This window comes from Dermacentor silvarum, chromosome 1 (genome assembly GCF_013339745.2).
Source record: "Dermacentor silvarum isolate Dsil-2018 chromosome 1, BIME_Dsil_1.4, whole genome shotgun sequence".
In the NCBI taxonomy this organism is placed as follows: domain Eukaryota; kingdom Metazoa; phylum Arthropoda; class Arachnida; order Ixodida; family Ixodidae; genus Dermacentor; species Dermacentor silvarum.
Genome location: NC_051154.1, coordinates 212,799,969 through 212,820,265, shown reverse-complemented (window position 1 = coordinate 212,820,265; position 20,297 = coordinate 212,799,969). Strand labels below are relative to the sequence as shown.

Here is a 20,297-nt window from a genome sequence, read left to right as displayed (position 1 = left end):
TAGCCACAAGGTATTTATCTCGGGCTAAGCCAACAAGTCACCCAGATTACACAGGCAAGACGATCAGTAGTCTCGATAATGCCTCTCTAGAATAACTTACTAAATATATAAACGAACTCTGGCAATCCGCTACTATACCACAACAATGGAAAACGGCCCAGATTATTCTAATACCTAAACCAGGCAAGCGGTTACAGTTTGAGAACCTGAGACCCATTTCGAAAACTCACGGGTCTGTGTGGGCAAACTCATGGAGCACATTGTCCTAACGAGACTGACCAACTATATCGAGGACCACGACGTTCTCCCGCCTACAATGTGGGGCTTCCGGAGAAATTGGTCTACACTGGATGGAATGCTCCAACTCAAGAATCAAATTACAGATAACACAAGTCGGAACACCAAAGCTATCCTAGGATTGGACCTAAAGAAAGCTTTTGACGGTGTTACCCACGAAACAATATTAAACAGAATAAATGAGCTAGGCATAGGACAGCGAGTATACAATTATATACGAGACTTTCTTGTAAACAGAAAAAGACACATTAAGACAGGAGACCTTAACTCCGAAGAACTAGAGATCGGAAGCACAGGTACGTCCCAAGGTTTAGTAATATCACCGATGCATGTTTAATCTGGCTCTGATTGGATTACCAACAAAGCTAGAGAAATCGATGGCCTCAGTCATACTATCTACGCTGACGATATAACCATCTGGGTCAGCGATGACAACGATGGACAGGTTCAAAACACATTACAACGTGCAATAGAAGCAGTTGAACAATACTCTAGCAGGAACCGGACTGGCGTGTTCGGCAGAGAAAGCTGAGCTCCTCATTTATATACCATCGTGACGTGGCCGAAGACCAAGGAACTACGAGGAACGAAACAATCCGGAAATTCCCCTAACTACAGCGGATGGTACGCCCATACCCAAGGTTGACAAGATAAGAGTAATGAGGCTCATCATTGAAATTAACGGCTACAATGACGAGACCATACGTAAATTAGACAAAATAACATCTTAATCATGCGGCTACTGAAACGAATAGCCAACAACCATAGTGGAATGAAAGAAGGCAATCTGCTTAGACTAGTACAAGCGTTCGTAATAAGCAGAATATTATACGTGGCATCGTACCTACGATGGTACTGGTCAGAAATATAGTAATTAGACTCCTTAATCAGAAAAATCTACAAGCAAGCAATCGGATTCTTCATCACCACACCAGCAACAATAGACTATTGCAGCTAGGTCTACACAATACACTGGATAAGCTAATCGAGGCACAGCGAATAGCACAGTATGAACGCCTGTCCAAAACTAAAACAGGTAGGCAAATATTGGATCGCCTGGGTATAGAGTATCATACCCAACATGGCGTCAAAGTAGATATACCCAGATACATCAGAGGCACGATAACCATTTCTCCACTACCCAAGAATATGCACCCCACCCACAATCAGGGTAGGCGGGAAAGCTGAGCACGCCATATACAGAAGAAATTCGGTAACAGCAGGGACATAACATTTGTAGACGCAGCTAGATACAGACACAAGCGCGCCTACACAAGAGTGGTGATAAATTACAAGGGAAAATGCATGACGAGCGCTACAGTCAACACGCCACACGTAGAAACCACAGAGGAAACAGGTATCACGTTAGCCATAGCACAAGCGCAATCGGACATAATCATCAGTGATTCCCAGACGGTGATACGAAATTTCGCCAATGATCGAATCTCCCCAGAGGCACTACGACTCCTAAAATCAGGTAATAACCCCGATAAAAGTGTCCATCTCATCTGGACACCCGCTCACACACTACCAGACGGTAGCAATGAGCCGGCGCACCGCATGGCTCGAGAGCTTACAGACAGAGCCTCGGTTAGCCCCGCCTCAACGACTACCGCCGAGTGGGAGTGGGAAGATCGAATGACCAGATTTCGCGAAATTACACAACACCATAGATTGCAGAGGCGCACATTTACGCCGCCTCACCGAAAATTAAGCAAAAAACAGTTTGTCGAATGGCGGCAGTTACAAACCAGATCCTATCCGAGTCCAGCTATCACGCACATAATACACCCAGATTTATACACCACTGACAAGTGCAGACATTGCGACTCTAGAGCCACCCTAGAGCATATCCTATGAGAATGCACCGGGTATAATAAACAATAACAGTGCTGCCGCCTCAAACAGCGACAGCCTCCGCGCGCGCAGGGAGTCTGCGTTGCTGAGCTCGCACCTGCAGCACCAACTCTGGGCCGTCCAGCGAGCCGAGGAAGCCGCCAAGGGCCAACAACCCTGGGACGAAGCCCAGGCGGGGTCCAGGCCCACCTCACCGAATCGCAGGGCACTCAATAAAGTTATTTGAATGAATGCGCCCCATGTAGGAGAAGATACGTTTAAACCAGCGACGTCACAATGACGTACCAAAGCAGGGTTTAGGCGCGGGATTCAGTAATATGCGTGGCCAAAAGTACGTCTAACGTACCTTTGAAATTTTAAAAGGTGCTTTAGATGCAGTTGATAGTTCAGCGTTAGATGCAGGTGATAGTTAAGTTCGTCACAAAGTGCGCTTAAATATGGTTTGTTTCATATCTATGCACTCATATGTGCACGCTCAAAGTCGTTACATGTTATATAGTAAGAATCGGGGGCCAAATTCACAAAGGTGCTCGTTCGGAAGCGCTATTTGCCACTGGCCGGCCGCCTTCGCTAATCGTATGTCAAGCCTCAAGATTGGCTGAAATTTTATCTTACGAACAATTCTAGCGTAATAGCTTTTTTTGTGAATACAGGCTCGGGATAATTTCTGGATAAGAAAGACCTCAGGGTTTCTTTCAGTTCGCCGCAAGTATGTGGCTAGTTTTTGCAGTATACGAGACCGAAAGTTCAAACCGCACCATATTAGGGACCGAACTCACGAAAACTTCTTACGCTAGAACTTTTCGTAAGAAAGAATTTTAGCCAATCCGGATGCCCGACATATCATTAGCGAAGGCAGCCAGCCAATGGCAAAGCGAACTTACGTAAGAAAAGCTTTGTGAATCTGGCCCCTGATTGATAACTTGATATTCGAAGCTGTCTTAACATTGCTTTGGGTAAACGTACTTTCATGACCTGCACTGTAAGATGATCATCGCACGGCAGAATTTGACCGCTGCGCTGCGTTTTAGAGCTTGGTGTTCACAATTTGTCAGGCCTGGCCGTGTATCCGTGTTCGGCGAAAATGAGCCCTCCAGGCTGCTAATGCGCGGCTGTCGACGAGGATGAATATTAGATCTTGCGGTCAGCCCTTTCAGCTTGTCCTCCTAATAATTGCAATGGTTGTAACGGTAATGTGAGCATTTTCTCGCGTTGCAGACCAATCGATGACTACCAGTCGCCAGCCGATCAGTTTGTTTCCCTTGTCCCGCCGCTTGAGCGCGAGTGCGGTACCATTGTTCTGAATAGCGCCTGTCGATGTCACAGGCTAGGGTTGTTTCTGCAGTTACATTGACAACTGAGTACGTACACGTGTCCCCCAAGCCAGCGCTTCATATCCGTGTGCTTTGGTGGGGCACGCCTTTTCATTTCATTTCAGTTTTATTTCCTTAGAGACCACCGAGAGGGTATTACGTAAGGGGTGGGTTTTTTTTACACACTATATTGTTGACACAACGATCAGTGCGATGATACATTTGATATGCTATGCATGAAGCTTAATGGGCTGGTGATAGTGGCGATGTTGCAAGAATGGCCGTTCCACTCTTTTGCTGCTCTGGGAAAAAATGAAGCAGAATATGGTATTAGTACGGGCACGTGGGCGAGAAACTTGTAGCGCATGACCAGTGCGATGAGATATATGAGCTGCAGGGATAATGTAAGGAGCGCAATTAAGTGGAGCGAGCGCGGCTATTGCTTGCGAAGTTCAGTTGAACTCTTGGGTAGCAAGGCACGCACTGGAAGCGTCGCTGCCTCTTCGGTTACGTGCACTTAGCAAATTGAAAAAAAAAAAGTATCCAATTCCGCGCTTCACAAGGCGCTACTGCCCTGTTTCCTGTTCGAAAAACGAATGAGCGTAGCACAAGGCAAAATGCTTTACCTATACGAGTGGCACTTATCGAAAGCTTTATAGGATCGTTATATATACGCATGTTTCATGGTGTACTGGGAGAACTAAACGCGACGCAGGGCTGAATTTGCGAGAAATGAGTTCCCTATTATTGGTACTATGTGGGCAAAGTTTCAAAATATGCGGTTTATTGACGGACATTAGAAAGGTAAGAATACACGTGCTTCCCTCCCGCCGAAAGAAGAAGAAGAGAAGAAGAAAAAAAAGAAAACCGGCTTCGCTGGAAATTGAGCTGCGTTGTCCCAAGGTCGTACAAGTCTGCTATTTTTCTTATAGATGAGATATAAAACGTATTTCTTTTGTATTTTCTTAAAAAGTAAATTCTATGCCCGGAAATTTTTGTTTGCGCTTCAAAACAGAGGCATTCAGGTACCTACAGGATTTTTTCAAGTCCTTAGAAGATCAAGACGTGACAGTTGGTTTCTGCGGGCCGTACCCAGTTCTTCTTGGTTCGACGCCACAAGTGGGAGAGGTAATTGCTTGCTTTAATCAGTTCTTCGTACTGGTCATGTGTGACACGTACTTATCAAGCGCGACGAGACTTTCACAAAAGGCAGGATGTGTTTTGTCAACATGAGGAGAATGTCGATATTTGCGTCCACAAGGAACTAGTGCTCACCGGATGGGGGGCGCGCGACAACAGCCGAATGTCAGTTCATTTCGAGAAAGAAAAAGCTGTGATTTACACTTTCTGAAATGGCATCATCATGCTGGTTTGATTGCAACAATCTAATGACGCTCTGCAGAACTACCTAAAAGGCGTTCGTGCCAGGTCTTGCGCTCGGTGGGGCTATCGAGAAGAGCATGACCGCTCGCCAAAGCGCCAAATGCCCGAGTGTTTCTGGCAGCTCTTGTTTAAATACACATTTTATGTGCTTGTAGACGAAGCCAAGGCTGTATAGAAAAACAAAAAAAGATTCATCCCCCCCCCCCCCCCCCCCTGTCCGCCTCATATCTGGGAACGGCGTAGTTTTAGGGCTTAAAACAGTATACTCTATTATTCCATCTCAATTCTCAGAAACATCATGTTTAAGCGACGGTCCTGCTGGCTCACTGAAAAGGCCTGCACGCAACTTAAGCTCTTATAAGCTACCGTAGAGTATCGGCAACACGAACAATTCCACGTATTTTTGGCGAGGCTTCGGAGAATTGATCTATGACCCAAACGAACGACCTCTTTATTTCGGCGAATGGAACTTTTGAGGCTATATCTATATATAGTGGGGTACACCTTAAGAAGGCAGGAGAGGCCCCGCCTAGATGACCGAAACAAGGCAGCTCCGCGAAGCTCCGCGAAGCTCCGCGACTAAAGAAATAGTCCCGCTGACGCGACTCGGCCCAGTTCGAAGCGCGCGCTGCCATGCATGTTCTCCGTCGGCAGGGGTCACCGGCCGTCTGGCTCATGAGGCCAGTGTAGAGTGCGCGCCCATTGGTGGAGGCTGTGTACACCCGCTTTTCAAGGGCAAATGCCGTTGCCTTCTAAAGTTGTACCCGACTATACCGACGGTCGTCATCTGGAGGTCGCAGCTATACCTGCCAAATCTCGCGAATCTTTTGTAAAACTTAAGAATTAGGGCTCGATCTACGATATTATGAATGTTGCGTCATGTTATACGAAATATAAATTCTGTTTGCGAGAAAAGGAAAGGTGGTGAGGTTAACTGAACTTTGTACAGTTCGCAACCCTATATACGCGTGGGAAGGGTAATTGACTGAAATAGAGCGAAAGATAGATATTGGACTTTGGATTAATGACATGTCTCATAGACGAGGCTCAGTATGACTGCATCCTGTTGATTTCATGTAGTGCAGAAGCGCCCGTGTGGCTTTCTGGGCTGACCCGCCGTAAGGCGTTGCGCTGCTGAGCATGAGGTATAGCGGGATGGAATTCCGGCCACGGTGGCCGCATTTCGATGGAGGCGAAATCCAAAAACGCCCGTGTGCTTGCGTTGTAGTGCACGTTAAAGAACCCCAGGTGGTCAAAATTAATCCGGAGCCCTCCACTACGGCGTGCCTCATAATCAGAACTGGTTTTGGCACGTAAAACCCGAGAAAGAAGGCTTTCTGGGCTGAGAAGCGATGAAGTCAGGCTCCAAGGACTTTTAACTTCGGCCAAAGGGCGGTCGTCTAATCCGCTCAAGGGACATTGAAAAGTTTGACGTTGTTCGTAGAAGCGAGTATAATGGCAAGTGAGGTGTTCGTTAGTCTCCTCACATTTGTGCCGAGCACACATGAGTGAGTCAGCCATACCAATGTGATGGCAGAAAGAATTAGTGGAAGGTACTCGCCCACAGTCTGTAAAGCAGTCTAGTGCCACATCGTGAAAAACAGTTTCTTTTATTTCTATTTATTTGAACACCCTAAGTGCCCATAGGGCATTACATGGAAATGGGAGGGGGGGGGGGGGGTTATTGCACAATCGTATGGTACAACATGGTTACAAGTAGCAAGGAAATTAAAAAAAAGTCACACTTTCGCCCGAAAGGCGAAGCATTAATTCCGATAGAAAATTTACTAGTAGAGTACCCTTACCCTTACGGAATAAGAGTAGTAGTTATATGGGCTGTATAAACTTGGACACAATCGCTTACTAACTGAATTAACAAGCATGGTGTCAGCACGCTCAAGCAAACATCAATAGATCACAGTCAATAGCGAGTTTTAGAATAGGGGCCCCAAAAGTTTGGGGCCCCAAAGAGCTTTGCGGGTGTTAGCGTTGGGGCATGCAAGAGCGATGAGTTTTAGAATAGGGCTTTGCGTTTGCGAATACCGTCTTGCGCTTGCAGCGCCACTACGGTGTCAAAGAAAAGCTATAATAAATATTAAAATAAACTATACCATTTTATGATAGGAAGAGTAATTTTGACTTTCGTGGTTTTGCGTTTAATTGCAATTAAGGTGTTAATCTATTAGCAGCAAGCGATTTATTGCGCCTAATTTTGAGTAACCAACTTGACGTGCCTTCACCAGCCAAGCTAATCCACGTTAGGCCTACGAGCCATGAAATCGACAATCGAATTCAGAATCAGCGGCGTCTAATGAATCAATCTTCATTACACACGTTAGTTGAGAGAAAGCGATAACCGCAGTCACTTCTCCTAGCTTACTAAATTCACGCGTTACCAAGAATCAAGCCGAGTTTGGTACTCGGAGAGCCGCCGCTTCGATGGGTGCCGCCATGTTTGTTGACGCAAAACTTTTGGGGCTGCTTTTGGGGCTCCCGCTAAATCGGCGAAATAGCGTGCCCAACGCAAAACCCAAACGCAGTTAGCGTCTCGCGCATGCGCAGTGGTGTCGACGCTATTTCTTTGGGGCCCCAAAACGTTTGGGGCCCCTATTCTAAAACTCTCTATTGACCGCAGACAAGTACTGTCAAAACGTTGGCGTGAGCAAGCACGGCAGTAGCAGTGAGAGAAGGTTCATGTGGTCTATCGTTTCAACAAAAACTGAGCGGCGAATGCACAGCTCATACAAAGGTCAGAGCCATGTGGAAATCGCTTTCAAGATAAGGTGCGCGCGACAGCCCTCAGCCACACAAAGTACGCAGTTTCTGGCAAAGTAGAAGCCGCGCACCCTCCCTCCCGCGCTGCCTTTCTGCTTTCCTCCTTCCGCGTGGGAGATTGAGTCGCCAGTTCCCCTTGCGCCGGTGGCACGATACGCATTTAGTGCCGCTGCTAAACGTCGCCTCCCCTCCCTCCCTCCCAACCCCCCCACAGCCTTTCGCACGACTGGAGACATCGTGTTTGCTCTCCGCCGTGCTTTCGCTTTCCGTGAAAGCACGTCTCCGTCCCTCGCGCGATTTCACTCGCACATGCAGCATACGGCGCGCGGCGACGAGTTTATGGCTCTTGGACTTTACACGGAACTTCACGGCGACGAAGACGGTAGGAATGCGCTTGGAGTGCCCATATAATTGCTATCACAATAAAGACATTGTAAGTACAATAGAAATGCAGCATTTACAAATCGAAACAAGAGAGTACTACAAATGCCATCTCATCATCAACAGAGAGCTATACTGTATGGAATATCGATTTGATGCTCACAAGGAAGATCAAGGTCCCTGAATGTTGACTAGATCGAGATACACCGGAAATTCTGCCTTGAAAGATGATACATCAGTAAGCGTATGTAAACTAGTAAGGGTTGAATTATGGGGTTTTACGTGCCAAAACCAGTTCTGATTATGAGGCACGCCGTAGTGGGGGACTCCGGAAATTTGGACCACCTGGGGTTCTTTAACGTGCACCTAAATCTAAGTACACGGGTGTTTTCGCATTTCGCCCCCATCGAAATGCGGCCGCCGTGGCCGGGATTCGATCCCGCGACCTCGTGCTCAGCAGCCCAACACCATAGCCACTGAGCAACCACGGCGGGTATAGTAAGGGTAGTAAACTATTTCTTCCGGCAAATCTTTCCACTATTTAGTGACAACACAAACGGTTCTGATATTTCAATGCTCTTGCAAGAATTGGGTCTACTTTGAGACTATGGTCGCTGTTTGAAGAGATGTGATGCGCTGCATGAATATTCCTAGTTGCAAAAACTGCATTGCTCTAATGCATCTGGTGAAATAATCACAAAAGAGATAACCTGCGTCGTGTGTTAAGAATCGAGTAGATGAAGTTCTCGCTTCAACACCGATACGCTTTGACAAGATGGATATGTATATAAATTGAACCGGGCTGCCTTGGTCTGCGCAGATTCAAGCCAGCTTGAAAGGTCAATGCTATTTGAATGCCGTATTATCGAAGCATATTCTAATGCTGACCTAATTAGTGCTGTGTAGGCATGCAGCTTCGTTTCGGAATTGGCTGCCGGCAAATGACGCTTTATAAGCCTTTTTTTTCTTACTTAAAGACCATGCGGTGGTAACTGGCGTCGCAGTGATTTGAATCTCTACACATCCTTTCGCCTTAGCAACAACAGGGTTTCATCTGTGTGTCACGCGTTGTCCCTCCGTGCGTGTTTGTCAAGTTTTATATTTGTCGTGCGTGTTTGTCAAGTTGATGTGACCTCAGGGGTGCCTCAAGGATCCGTCCTGGGTCCTTTACTGTTCATAATTTACATGAACGACATTGTCACAGGTATTTCTTCACGCATGCGACTTTTCGCGGATGATTGTGTTTTGTATAGAATTATCAACGATCGAGGTGACTGCGAAGCATTACAACAGGACTTGTGTACTGTAGCTCAATGGTGTGAGGATTGGGGAATGCATATTAATTTACAAAAGTCTGTACATATGTGTTTCACTAAAAAAAAAGGACTCCTGATGATTTCATGTATAACATTAACAGTAGCAAACTGCTGTCAGTCTCAGAATTTAAATATCTTGGGGTATATTTGACCAGTGTAATGTATTGGCACCGCCATGTCGATTTTGTTACTGCCAAAGCCTGCCACGCTTTGGGCTTCCTGCGTAGTAACGCCAAACATTTTCCTGTAAAAACCAAAGAACTGTTATATACATCCAATGTTAGAAGCATACTTGAGTATGCTTGCACAGTCTGGGACCCGAAATCTCTAGTTGACATACAAAAGCTAGAAAGAGTTCAGAATTTGGCCGTTCGTTTCGATTTTAATGACTATGGTAGGTTTTTCAGCGTATCGAGTGCGAAAAACACTTGGCGCTGGGACACACTTCAAAAACGTAGGGAAGTTCTTCGGTTAAAATTTTTTCATAACATATTTCATTCAAGAACTGGAATTGACCGAACCCAATATATATTTAACCCTGATTATGTGTCCATCCGAAGAGACCATTCGCTCAAAGTTAAAGAATACAGGTGCCGGACTGACCTCTTCAAAATGTCTTTCTTTCCCAAAATAATTTCTGACTGGAACAAATTGCCTGAGGAAAGAGTGTCCATGACATCAAATGACTCATTTTCTTCCTTGCTGTGAAATTTTTATGTTTAATAATTTTGTGTATTTCCTATCTCAATGTTTTTTTCTTTCGCCGTTTAGTTGGCCCAGCCAACTAAACTGCTGGTTTAAATAAAAGTTTGTTCCTCCTCCTCCTCCTCCGCCGCCTGAGCGCGGTAGTACATTGGGCACCTTTTCCTTCTTCAACCCCCCCCCCCCCCCCCCTCTGTAATGCCAGAAATGGCGCTGTGGGTACTGTGATAAATAAATAAATAAATAAATAAATAAATAAATAAATAAATAAATAAATAAATAAATAAATAAATAAATAAATAGCAGACTTAGCGCAAGAAAGAATTACTGCTTGAATAATATTTTACACATATTGATAAGAACAGGTTCATTTGTTTTTATTATTCACCTGATTATTCAAATATGTATTGGCTCTGGAAAGGTGGTAATGGTTCCTCATTGTTCCAACTAAAAAGTAGGAAGAAATCACAACAGAGCATAAATTGCTATAAGTTCAACAATTACTTAGAGCCCAAAATGTCGTAGGAAAAAGTTAAGCACACGCTTAAATGTAATAAACACTGCAGACAATGTCCCAAGAAGAAAAACAAAGTAAGAATATAAACGCAGTAAAACATATATCACTCCTTCTTAATAAAAAAAAAATATTGGCCCTTCCCACGTGCTCCGGAAATTGGTTTAGGCGAAGGTTTCAATGGTGTATGCGAAATTGATGTTTGCTCTTCCTGCGTGGGTTAGCAAACTAGGTGCAACCTTGTTACCCTCGCTGCCTTTTCCTTTGTCGCTCTCTTTCATTAACTGCTACACTAGTGTCCCCTTTCTTTAAGCCCACTTTGCTGTTATTCTGGCAGGAGAATTCTTTGTGTAATCCAAATAACATTAAATGTTTATGTTGTTATTTGAATAAAATACTATATTGCTAACAAGCTGCATGTTGCTTTTACCATGATAAAATGCATGTTCTTCCATGTTCTGCATGTTCTTACCGTGTTTCAAGACGTCTCACCCAACGACATCGACGGCTGTGGAACTTGCGTCTTATCAGCCGAGAACAATCTCGAAGATGGTCCATATTCAGTGACTGGAAGGCAGCACTGCAGTCTTTACTATCAGACCTGCGGCGCGGACCACACGAACAACTGATATTTGAGATTAGAGAGCTAATCCATACCTTAGCTGAGCAAGGACACAACGTGACATTTCAGTGGCTTCCAGGTCACTGCGGCGTCATAGGCAGTGGGCACATAACGCTGCTCGGTCGGCTCTTCAAGGCGACAAAAAAGAGTCGATATCGTTATCAAAGACAGATGCCGCTAGAGAACTCCGAATGCTCACCCGGGATAATGCGGAACACATGAAGTTTTCAAAGCAACCAGCTGCACCATCTAGACTCTTCTCTTCGTCTTCGCATCCCAGCTGGTCTTTGGCGACACGTAGCTACCCTGTGTTAGATACGGACCATTAGAGAGGTTTAGCTTGTCCGGTAATCGGGTAAACGCAGGCGGACAGGGCGTTGTCGTGGAACTGTAAACGTGAGCGGCCTGTATGGTGCTGCCACCTGATGGCGCAGAGCTCCAACAGAGAAAAACAGCTAGTATTGCAGTAACCAAGTGTATTCTACGTCGCTGCTGGTGTAAATTTTCGGCAACACGATTACGCCACTGTCGAAAATTTACACCAGCAGCGAAGTAGAATACACTTTGTTACTGCAATGCTAGCTGTTTTTGTCTATTTAATCTTTACGCCACCAGGTGGCAGCACCATACAGGCCACTCACGTTTACGGTTCCGCCCCAACACCCGGTCCGCCCGCGTTTACCCAATTACCGGACAAGCTAAACTTTTCTATTAACTAACTTCCGTCAAGTAAAGTTCTCCGAGCTCAACCAGACGCCATCACCTGTCAATCCTGGTGCGCAGGGGCGCCTCGATCGTGGCATCGGTTTCGTCAAACCGGTTGATTATCCCGACCTCGTGTGCCGCGCGTCGAGTGTCTCCCCCCTTGCTTGTCTCTTCCCGAAAGTGCAACGGAAGGCTGGCACGATTCAAGGTGGTTGAGCCAGTCCCCAGAAAAGTTGCTTTGCTACCCTGCAATGGTGTTTGTTCGACAACCAGCTGGGACCTACAGCCAGATGAGCGCCTACCAGATGAGGAGGAAACGCCGGACGAAGGCCGCCATTGGACAATGGAGCCCTTGGAGCGTCCCCATTGGCCTAATATGACTCCACTTGTGCGGGCCCCTACGATTGGAGGAAAATGACGTGACCCCGAGAGACCGAATTAAGGAGCTAAAAGAGAGAGGCTGATCGAGAAGAGAATCGTTCTTCTTTCCATGGGCCGCAGCGTTCGATTTGCTGCCGGCCGTTGATGACTTTATTACTGCTCTTTGCTTTGTTCGAATCATGTAAATAATGTAAATGACCCTTCAGTTCTCAAAGTCCTTCTCAACGTCGCCCAACTCCCGCACTCAACGGCAAGATCCAATGCCTGCTTTGTCGAATATGGCTAGGAGTAGCCTTTACGAAGTCTTATGGTTTCCGAACAGGATGGGCCGACGAGGCCTCGTGTGATGACTGTGGTAGCGAGGAGACCCTTCAACACCATCTCTGTGACTGTCATCGCTACAATTTACAGAGACGATCGCTCGCAATCACGATAGCACGCTTGAATCAAATACCCTTAAAGAGGAAACAATTTTAGAATGCCGACATCACAAGCCATCGCAGCGGAGGTCGACGAGGGTTCTATTGCAGTATTTAAGGACTACAGAATTGGACAAGTGGCTGTAGCCTGAACTGATGTTTACAGCGCTACAAGTGCTACTGGGCTGTGCAGTGATTGTATTCGGTGACAGTGGCCGACTGTGATTGTGTATCTGTGCTCCCTTTCTTTCTCTATCTCTACTTTCTTCTCACTTTACCTCCCCCATCCCCTTTCTCGCCAGCGTAGGGTTGCAAAGCGGACCTTCCCCTCTGGTTAACCTCCCTGCCTTTCCCCTTTCTTATGTCTCTCTCTTATTCACTTCTCTTGTAAAAGCTCTTCTCTTCGTAAAGGCTACTCCTAGCCATATTCGACAAAGCAGGTATTGGATCTTGCCGTTGAGTGCGGGAGTTGGACTAGGGCACCTACTCAATGGCACACACCCATTCTGCGGGATTGACCAAGAATGTTTTTAGGCAACAACAACAAACAACAATGTTTACATATCCAGTGACACATGCCCAGTTGCACATACCTGGTGGCCCAATTTGTAGGGTCGGCAAGACAACAACCAGCAGTTAACAGCAAGCAGCCAGCAAAATCAAAGCCTGGAGAAGAGGCAAAGAAAGCTTCGCTTTAAAAAAAACTATACTTTTCGTCTTATGCGCAGGCCATCTTGGGCTACACAAAGAACACGACCAGGGCCTTCTTTTACAATACGCTGAAGCCATGGATGGTTGAAGGAATCGTCACATTGTGAGTGCACCTTTGACTCAAAGTGCGCATGCTGTTTCTCTTCGCTATAGGCAGCCTCCTCTTGCTTCGTTAAAGCGCTCGGCATTTCTTGTGCAGTACTTGGCAAAACAAAATAAATAACGACTGCTGCCATCACACTCCAGGCTAAATCATAACACTTGAGGCAGTGGTGATATATGCAAGTCCTAATGAACGTCTACTAAGTTGTCATGGAGCAGAAATGTTTTGGTTACCACCAGTACTCAGGGAATAACTTAGTTCGTCTACAAGAAAGTCTCCAAGGGCAGTAAGAAACGCCTCTCTGCTCTCTATTTATAAAGGTACGGTCAAGATACGTACAAGAAAGTAGCTACTCTGAATGAAAGAGCTTCAACATGAAAGGCTTAACCAGCATGTGGCCACTCTCACTGCCGGTCATATTGAGCACATTAAATGATCACGTGTTCCATAGACGCATACTGGTTAATGACCAGGAATTAGGGACATCGCCGAATAGCGCTTATAGCGGCCACCCCTGTAAACATGCGCATTTTTTATGGGAGAGCATTGTTTTTCGCGAATAACTATTCATAGAAGCCATCTTTGAAAAATGTTCCCTGGAAATATGTTCTACGCGCCACATCTCATGCAAGCGGTACCATTACTTAAGGCCGAAAACGAGTTCCAAATTGCGGGTGTAGTCTGAAGTATGGGAGTCTATGAAACGCTCAAATTTTAGAGCCCTTTTTTTGAGGCAGTAAAAAGCAATTTGCGAGAAAACTACTGCGTCGATTGTTATATTCCCTGGGATCTATCTGCTTTAATGACTCAACTTTCAGCTGGTTGCAGCAGCAGCTCTTGCAATCTCAAAAACGTCGTTCCAAAATCGGCGTTTTCATAACGAAGTCGCGGAATTCATTGTGCTATAGCTTTATAAACCTGGTTTCGCCTGCAGCAGCATGTGGAAACGTTAGCCAAGCGCTCTGAACGACGACAGTTCACAATAGCTGATACCACATGCGCGAGTTGGCAGGTCCGAGGCCGACAGCACCTTTAATGTTTTTGTAACTTTGTCGCTGTTTAGTTTGGCACTTTTCCGCCAGATGGCATATTACGAAATGCAGGTAATTAACTTACGGTTCTTATTTTGTGTCGTTCGACCTGCACCAACTTATTCGTACAAAAAATAGCTGGCTCTTTTCATTAACATGCGAACGTGCTTCCGTACTTCTTTTCCGAACTTCTTCAAGAAATTTCAGAAATACTAAAGGTCTTCATATCTTTTTACCACGACGAACGCAGAGGAGTATAGAAAATTGTGCGAGAAGACACAAGGGCGTGTTAATGTAACCTGTCGTGTAAAAAGAGAGAACGATGCTAACCGGATATCCTTTTTGAGTTGTATGACCCCAAACTTGTGGAAGAAGACCTTGTCCTCTGCTACAATCACCACAGTTGCTATAGCACTCTGCTAATCAGTTCTTGACTCACTCTATTGCTGAGTCAGGTAACAGCACTGTGATATAATTACTGGCACAATTCTTCCGTATTTCTGTGATAATATTCTTCTAACCTTATTTAACGTGTTTGAACAATTGAAGACACATGAGAAAGGACAGTGACGGTTTGCTAGAAATGTTTCCTTATTAGAATCGCTTGCGAGCGTGAGTAGCGCACTGGCAGCTGAGCCTTTCATATGATGCCACTAAGCCACAACCTCCTTCTTCTGCCATGGTGACGCAAGACATGCCAATTTCCCCATGAATTTCGCCCTTTGAGTTTCTCAGAAAGCTTAGGGGCAAGGCGAACACGAGGCGAGCAGGTGAAGTTTTGAAGTAGTCCTGGCATTTGAGTAAAATTTCATAGGCAATTTTATTATCCTTTATTTGTTCACATGTTTATAATAGCGAATTTGTGCTAATAATGATGTAATGCATGATAATTGAGTTGTTATACTTACTACATCATATTTGCAATGGCTGTCATGAAAATCAGCCAGGCTGAAGCACGGCCTGACGATGACCGGATGCTCATTCATAAAAAAATTGCTGCAGAATAAAGAAAATACAGGTGCTCAATGGCACAGTCTCCGTCAAAAGCTCACGCGTCCGAGGGTCGGCGAATAAGTTTAATTTCAACGCAGCTAGGCCCGCAGCCCGTAAAACTATGCAAAACTGTTGTTTACTCTTGACCAGCACTGCTGTAAATCCGAGAACTGTGCTACGTGCCTATGGTGCAGAAATATAAACCTTTTTATCGATTTGGTGGTCCTAAGCTTTTGACGCTGACTTTATACGTTCTGAAGGCGGCAGGGTGATTTTTGGCTGATACGTGATCACGACAAGTGCCAAGCTCTTGATGATGGAACATTCGAGCGTAGAATGGTCGAACTGATGCAAGATCAGGCGACTTCACGACGCAAATCTATCGATAGAAGCTCAGCATGCTTTTTGTTTATTAACACTGATGATGAATGAATAATCAGAGTAAATGAATCTTGCCATCTGATTCTGGACAGACTCGATTGTATTGTAGAGATTCTACAGCGCTGAAGATTCCATAACAATTCCATATTGCGCATTTATATTCTAATTTTGGCCTGCCTTACGCCTAACGAACTTTTAGCAATCAGAAGAGGTAGGCAGTTGTTTTTGGGAATGTAGCCGATGTGATAGATGTGATTAGTAATCCTTTATATGCGAGCAGACAGACTGGGATTATTACTTGAAGTACGCCAAGCTATGTTAAGTCACGGTGGAAATAACAGAGCTCCTTACTGTATATATTAAAATGACCTGTGAGGGTCTTTGATAAAAAGTTCTAAGTTTATTAATATTAGGACTTATTCGCGTGTGCACGTGTTTTTAAAATTACAACGTTATCATCGCTTCCAAAAGAAAGTGACTGTGTAAGTCCATCTTTCTCGGACATAGTTCATTTCACCCTCCGTGCTTGCTTTGTGGCTACGGTGTTGGCCTGCTAAGCACGAGGTCGCGGGATCGAATCCCGGCCACGGCGGCCGCATTTCGGTGGGGGCGAAATGCGAGAACACCTGTGTACTTAGATTTAGGTGCACGTTAAAGAACTCCAGGTGGTCCAAATTATTCCGGAGTCCCCCAATACGGCGTGCCTCATAATCAGATCGTGGTTTTGGTACATAAAATCCCATAGTTTAATTTAATAGTTCATTTCGCCTGGATACCACCGCCTCACTCATGACCTTTAAATTTTTAAATCTGCCTCGATGACATACTTATGTCGCGGAACAAATATAAATACCGTTTCTAAAGAAATAGCCATCATAGCTTCAGGACAAAGCCCGGTACGTTGGCGCAAGTCGTCATCTGTGATAAAGAGCGGCAGCCCGCGGTTCAAAAATGACTTGTCACTCCCAGGTTTATTTCTGAAGGACATGACTAACCCGCAGATGGATAATTCCGACCTTGACATGGTGCTTGCGGCCTTTCAGTGGCCGGACTAGCGCGTTCTTTGTGTATATTCCTGGAGCATGGCATCTAAAAGCTTAAACCCATGAACAACGAAAGTTTTTCACAATCATTTCGGTGGCTACGCAGAAAGCGCGGACAATCAGTCCGCTTTCAGCACAAACGCTCTGAACCAAGACACATATTTACGAGAAAGGGGCCCCTATATTACCTATGGCCAGAAACTGATCCACAAATTACACCTCATTATCCCGATGTGTTGATGAGCCGTACTCTGCGGCTTGTGTTCTGTATTGTGACAAAAATGTAGTATGTGCAGTGTCAGTAGCATATACGTAAAATAGGAAATTGAAGTCAGAGTCACATGCTGTCATATATCATAAATTGCAATAAAGAAACCTGGAACTGTACTTCATAATGCTCGCAAGGCAAAATTCGGTGCATGTGATTCATTTCAGTTTCTTGTCTTTTCCAGGGTACAAATATGCTATTTAGATGGTAATACACAGTTCAATTTTGCAAACATTCATAAGAATATTGTCCTCCAACATGTGTTCCTATTTGTTATGCCCATTTTTCTCCGTCGTATATATGGTCGAAACAACTAAGTCAAATTGTGAATCATTTCAAAGTTAAACTGGTTTCCCCACATGTAGGGCAAGTATCATAGGCACTTGAGAATGTAAAATTAAAGAAATGTTTGTTAGCATCAACTTTCTGACTATATGCATGAAAAGAGAATCTGAAATACATTGCCCGGTTTTGTCTGTTCGGATCACACTTCCTGCACTGCATTTATAAAACCATGCACCATTTTTTTTTAAATTTTAACGCATGAGTGGAAAAATAAATCAGCAATTTATATTCAGGAATAATCCGCAATTGCAATATAAGTTTCCAAAGCTCGTTCATTAGGTTGTTATTTCAGCAATGAAAACGAGGGACTTCCATGCAAAGAGAAAATAGCCGGCTAAGAACAACTGATGCGTGTGTTCAGATAAGGACAGACTAAGAGCGGTCCTGAGTATTCTTAGTTTTCAGCGAAATGTTCAGATAAGGTGGGAAAATGTCTCTGTATAGAAAGGAATCAAACTCCCTTTTGCGAAATTCAGCACGCGTATTTTTGAACCTTCTTTTTATATCACTGAAGGTGGAAACGAGCGTTCTAACGACTTGCAGATTTTACAAATTCGAAGGCGCATCTCTCTAAAATTAACGCATTGTGCCTAGCCGCCGCCGCCACCGCCGTGTAAGCACACTTCTTGGGAGAAAAAAAGCATCGAGTGGGCACGATACCTCTGCTAGCCGTAGTAGTTGATAACAGTAATGGATTCGACAGTTACTCTGCGTATACGTGAATGACCAGTGGAAGGGCATTATTTATAATTATTTATGTGTGCTTACAACAACATCTTCCCTGCGGCCTCTTCTTCCCTCCAGGAACGATGAGCCATGGAGAGCCCGTCGGAAGGCGATGACGCCGTCCTTTCACTACCGTATTCTGGACGATCACACCCCCATCATGGACAAGAGAGAGGAAAGGCTGGTGCAAAAGCTCGCCAGTATAGGAGCGAGGAGTACTTCGACGTCCTCCCTCTCCTTCGCGCAGCGGCCTTCGGAGTACTCTTTGGTTAGTCGCGTGCGAGAGTGTGTGAGCATGTCTGAAGAATATCTTAGCGATGCATTTCTTAGCGTTCCATTTAAGGCCATGTCCATAGACATAAAATACTTATATTATTCTATTCCGCATCTGGCACTCTTGCTTGTTATTGAAGAAGCTATTTTTAGTTTGGTCAGCGCTTGTAGACCATTGGACAGCCGCGCATTCGGGCTGTCCCATGGTCTATGTATGCGCTGTAGGTCATGTTTGCAATATCAACTAGCCCGTACCCAAACCCTGCTTCGATGGAGAAAGCCTAGAATCGCTAGAGTTGCGGTGGCTCTGAGCAAGTGAATAAATGAGCTTTAAAATAAACAAATGTGATTAGCGATTCTGGGACCGAATTCACAAAGCTTTTCGTTCGTAGGTGCTCTTTGGCATTGGCCGGCCGCCTTAGCTAATAATATGTCCGGCATCAAGACTGCCTGAACATTGAATACGTGGCCTAGTCCCCTATTCCCCAAAAAGTTTTTACGCTACTAAAGTTCGATCGTTAGAACGAAAACAATCCAATAAGTGACAGTGAACATATTATTAGGGAAGGCCCCCACCGAACACCCAGAAAAAGTTGCTACAAAGTCTTATGCGAAATCGGCCTCTGTATGTTAAACATATCGAGAAGTGGCATCATAAGGCGGCCACTAAGACTACAGGCGTTGCATAATCAAGGCATGAAGTAAGTGCACACAAACGATCATACATATATTGTCACGTTGTATTTAGTGTGAAGAACACCGTAGCAAAAACTGTGTATTGCGAAACTAACTCTTTATTGGGCGAACCTGTGCCCAGAAAAACAGGCGACACTCAAAGCACAACTATAGCGGCGAACACAGTCGTCGGTAGTCCAAAATATGATCTGCGGGTCAAGCGCGTTGACCTTTATACAGGACTCGTCGAACGTTCCGGCGTAATCGCTGGCGCCCGCGTGCCTTCCAGAAAGTACTGCACAATTCGCGTCACTCATACTGTTTTATCACACGAAGTTCGGCGAGAACATACGCCGCAGATAGAATCAACGATAGTATTCGAGTAAGTTCCAAATCATGCAGGCGCGTCTTACGCTAAGCGATAACATTAAGTTAGCGGGTGAAATACAGCCCCAGGAAAAAGTATAAATAAGTACTCGTGCTAATATACAGGGTGTCCCGCGTAACTTGCACCAAACTTTAAAAAATATGCAACGTCCACGTATCTGGACAGAACCATAGTAAGGCCATAGTAAGGTTGTCTGCTGTCGTTTTAAGATACTCGGATTAATTTTTGCATTCCGCCTAATTATATAATTTGTCTTAATTAATGAATAACCTGCTCAAATATTATAATTAGATGAAAAGTGCCAATGACAAAATTGTAGAGCAACATGATAAACTCCCGATACAGCTTTCTGTTGCTCAATACGTGCTACATAAAAGTGTTTTTCCGAGCGGGAAAGAAGCCCGCGAGCACACGCAGAATTTACACGTGACTGGCCACTCGAGTCTCTGTTGGACGAGAAAATCGTTCTACAGCAACATGTTTTAATAATATGAGGCGTTTAAATGTGTTGTCGGTCCTTCATTGCGCGTGTAAAATTAGTATCACGAGCACTTAAAAAAAAGTTCTCAATATCAGCGTGGACAGGCTTACTGTGACCATACAACACCAGTTAGGGGCAAAAAAGACGTCTATCACTAACCAGCTTTAGTAATAGTCATGGAAGGATACTGAGGCATTTACGGAATTGCCGGCAA

The 20,297-nt window shown here is 44.9% G+C and overlaps 1 protein-coding gene across 1 annotated transcript in view; it reads left to right on the top strand.

The window, feature by feature from the left end:
* LOC125942063 (cytochrome P450 4V2-like) overlaps nt 1-20,297 on the top strand; it is a 32,082-nt gene that overhangs the window by 9,630 nt on the left and 2,155 nt on the right. The window contains exons 2-4 of the mRNA XM_049659973.1: nt 4,483-4,595; nt 13,394-13,479; nt 18,345-18,696. Of these exons, the coding sequence (XP_049515930.1) occupies nt 4,483-4,595; nt 13,394-13,479; nt 18,345-18,696 (551 nt within the window). The remainder of the gene's footprint in view (nt 1-4,482; nt 4,596-13,393; nt 13,480-18,344; nt 18,697-20,297) is intronic.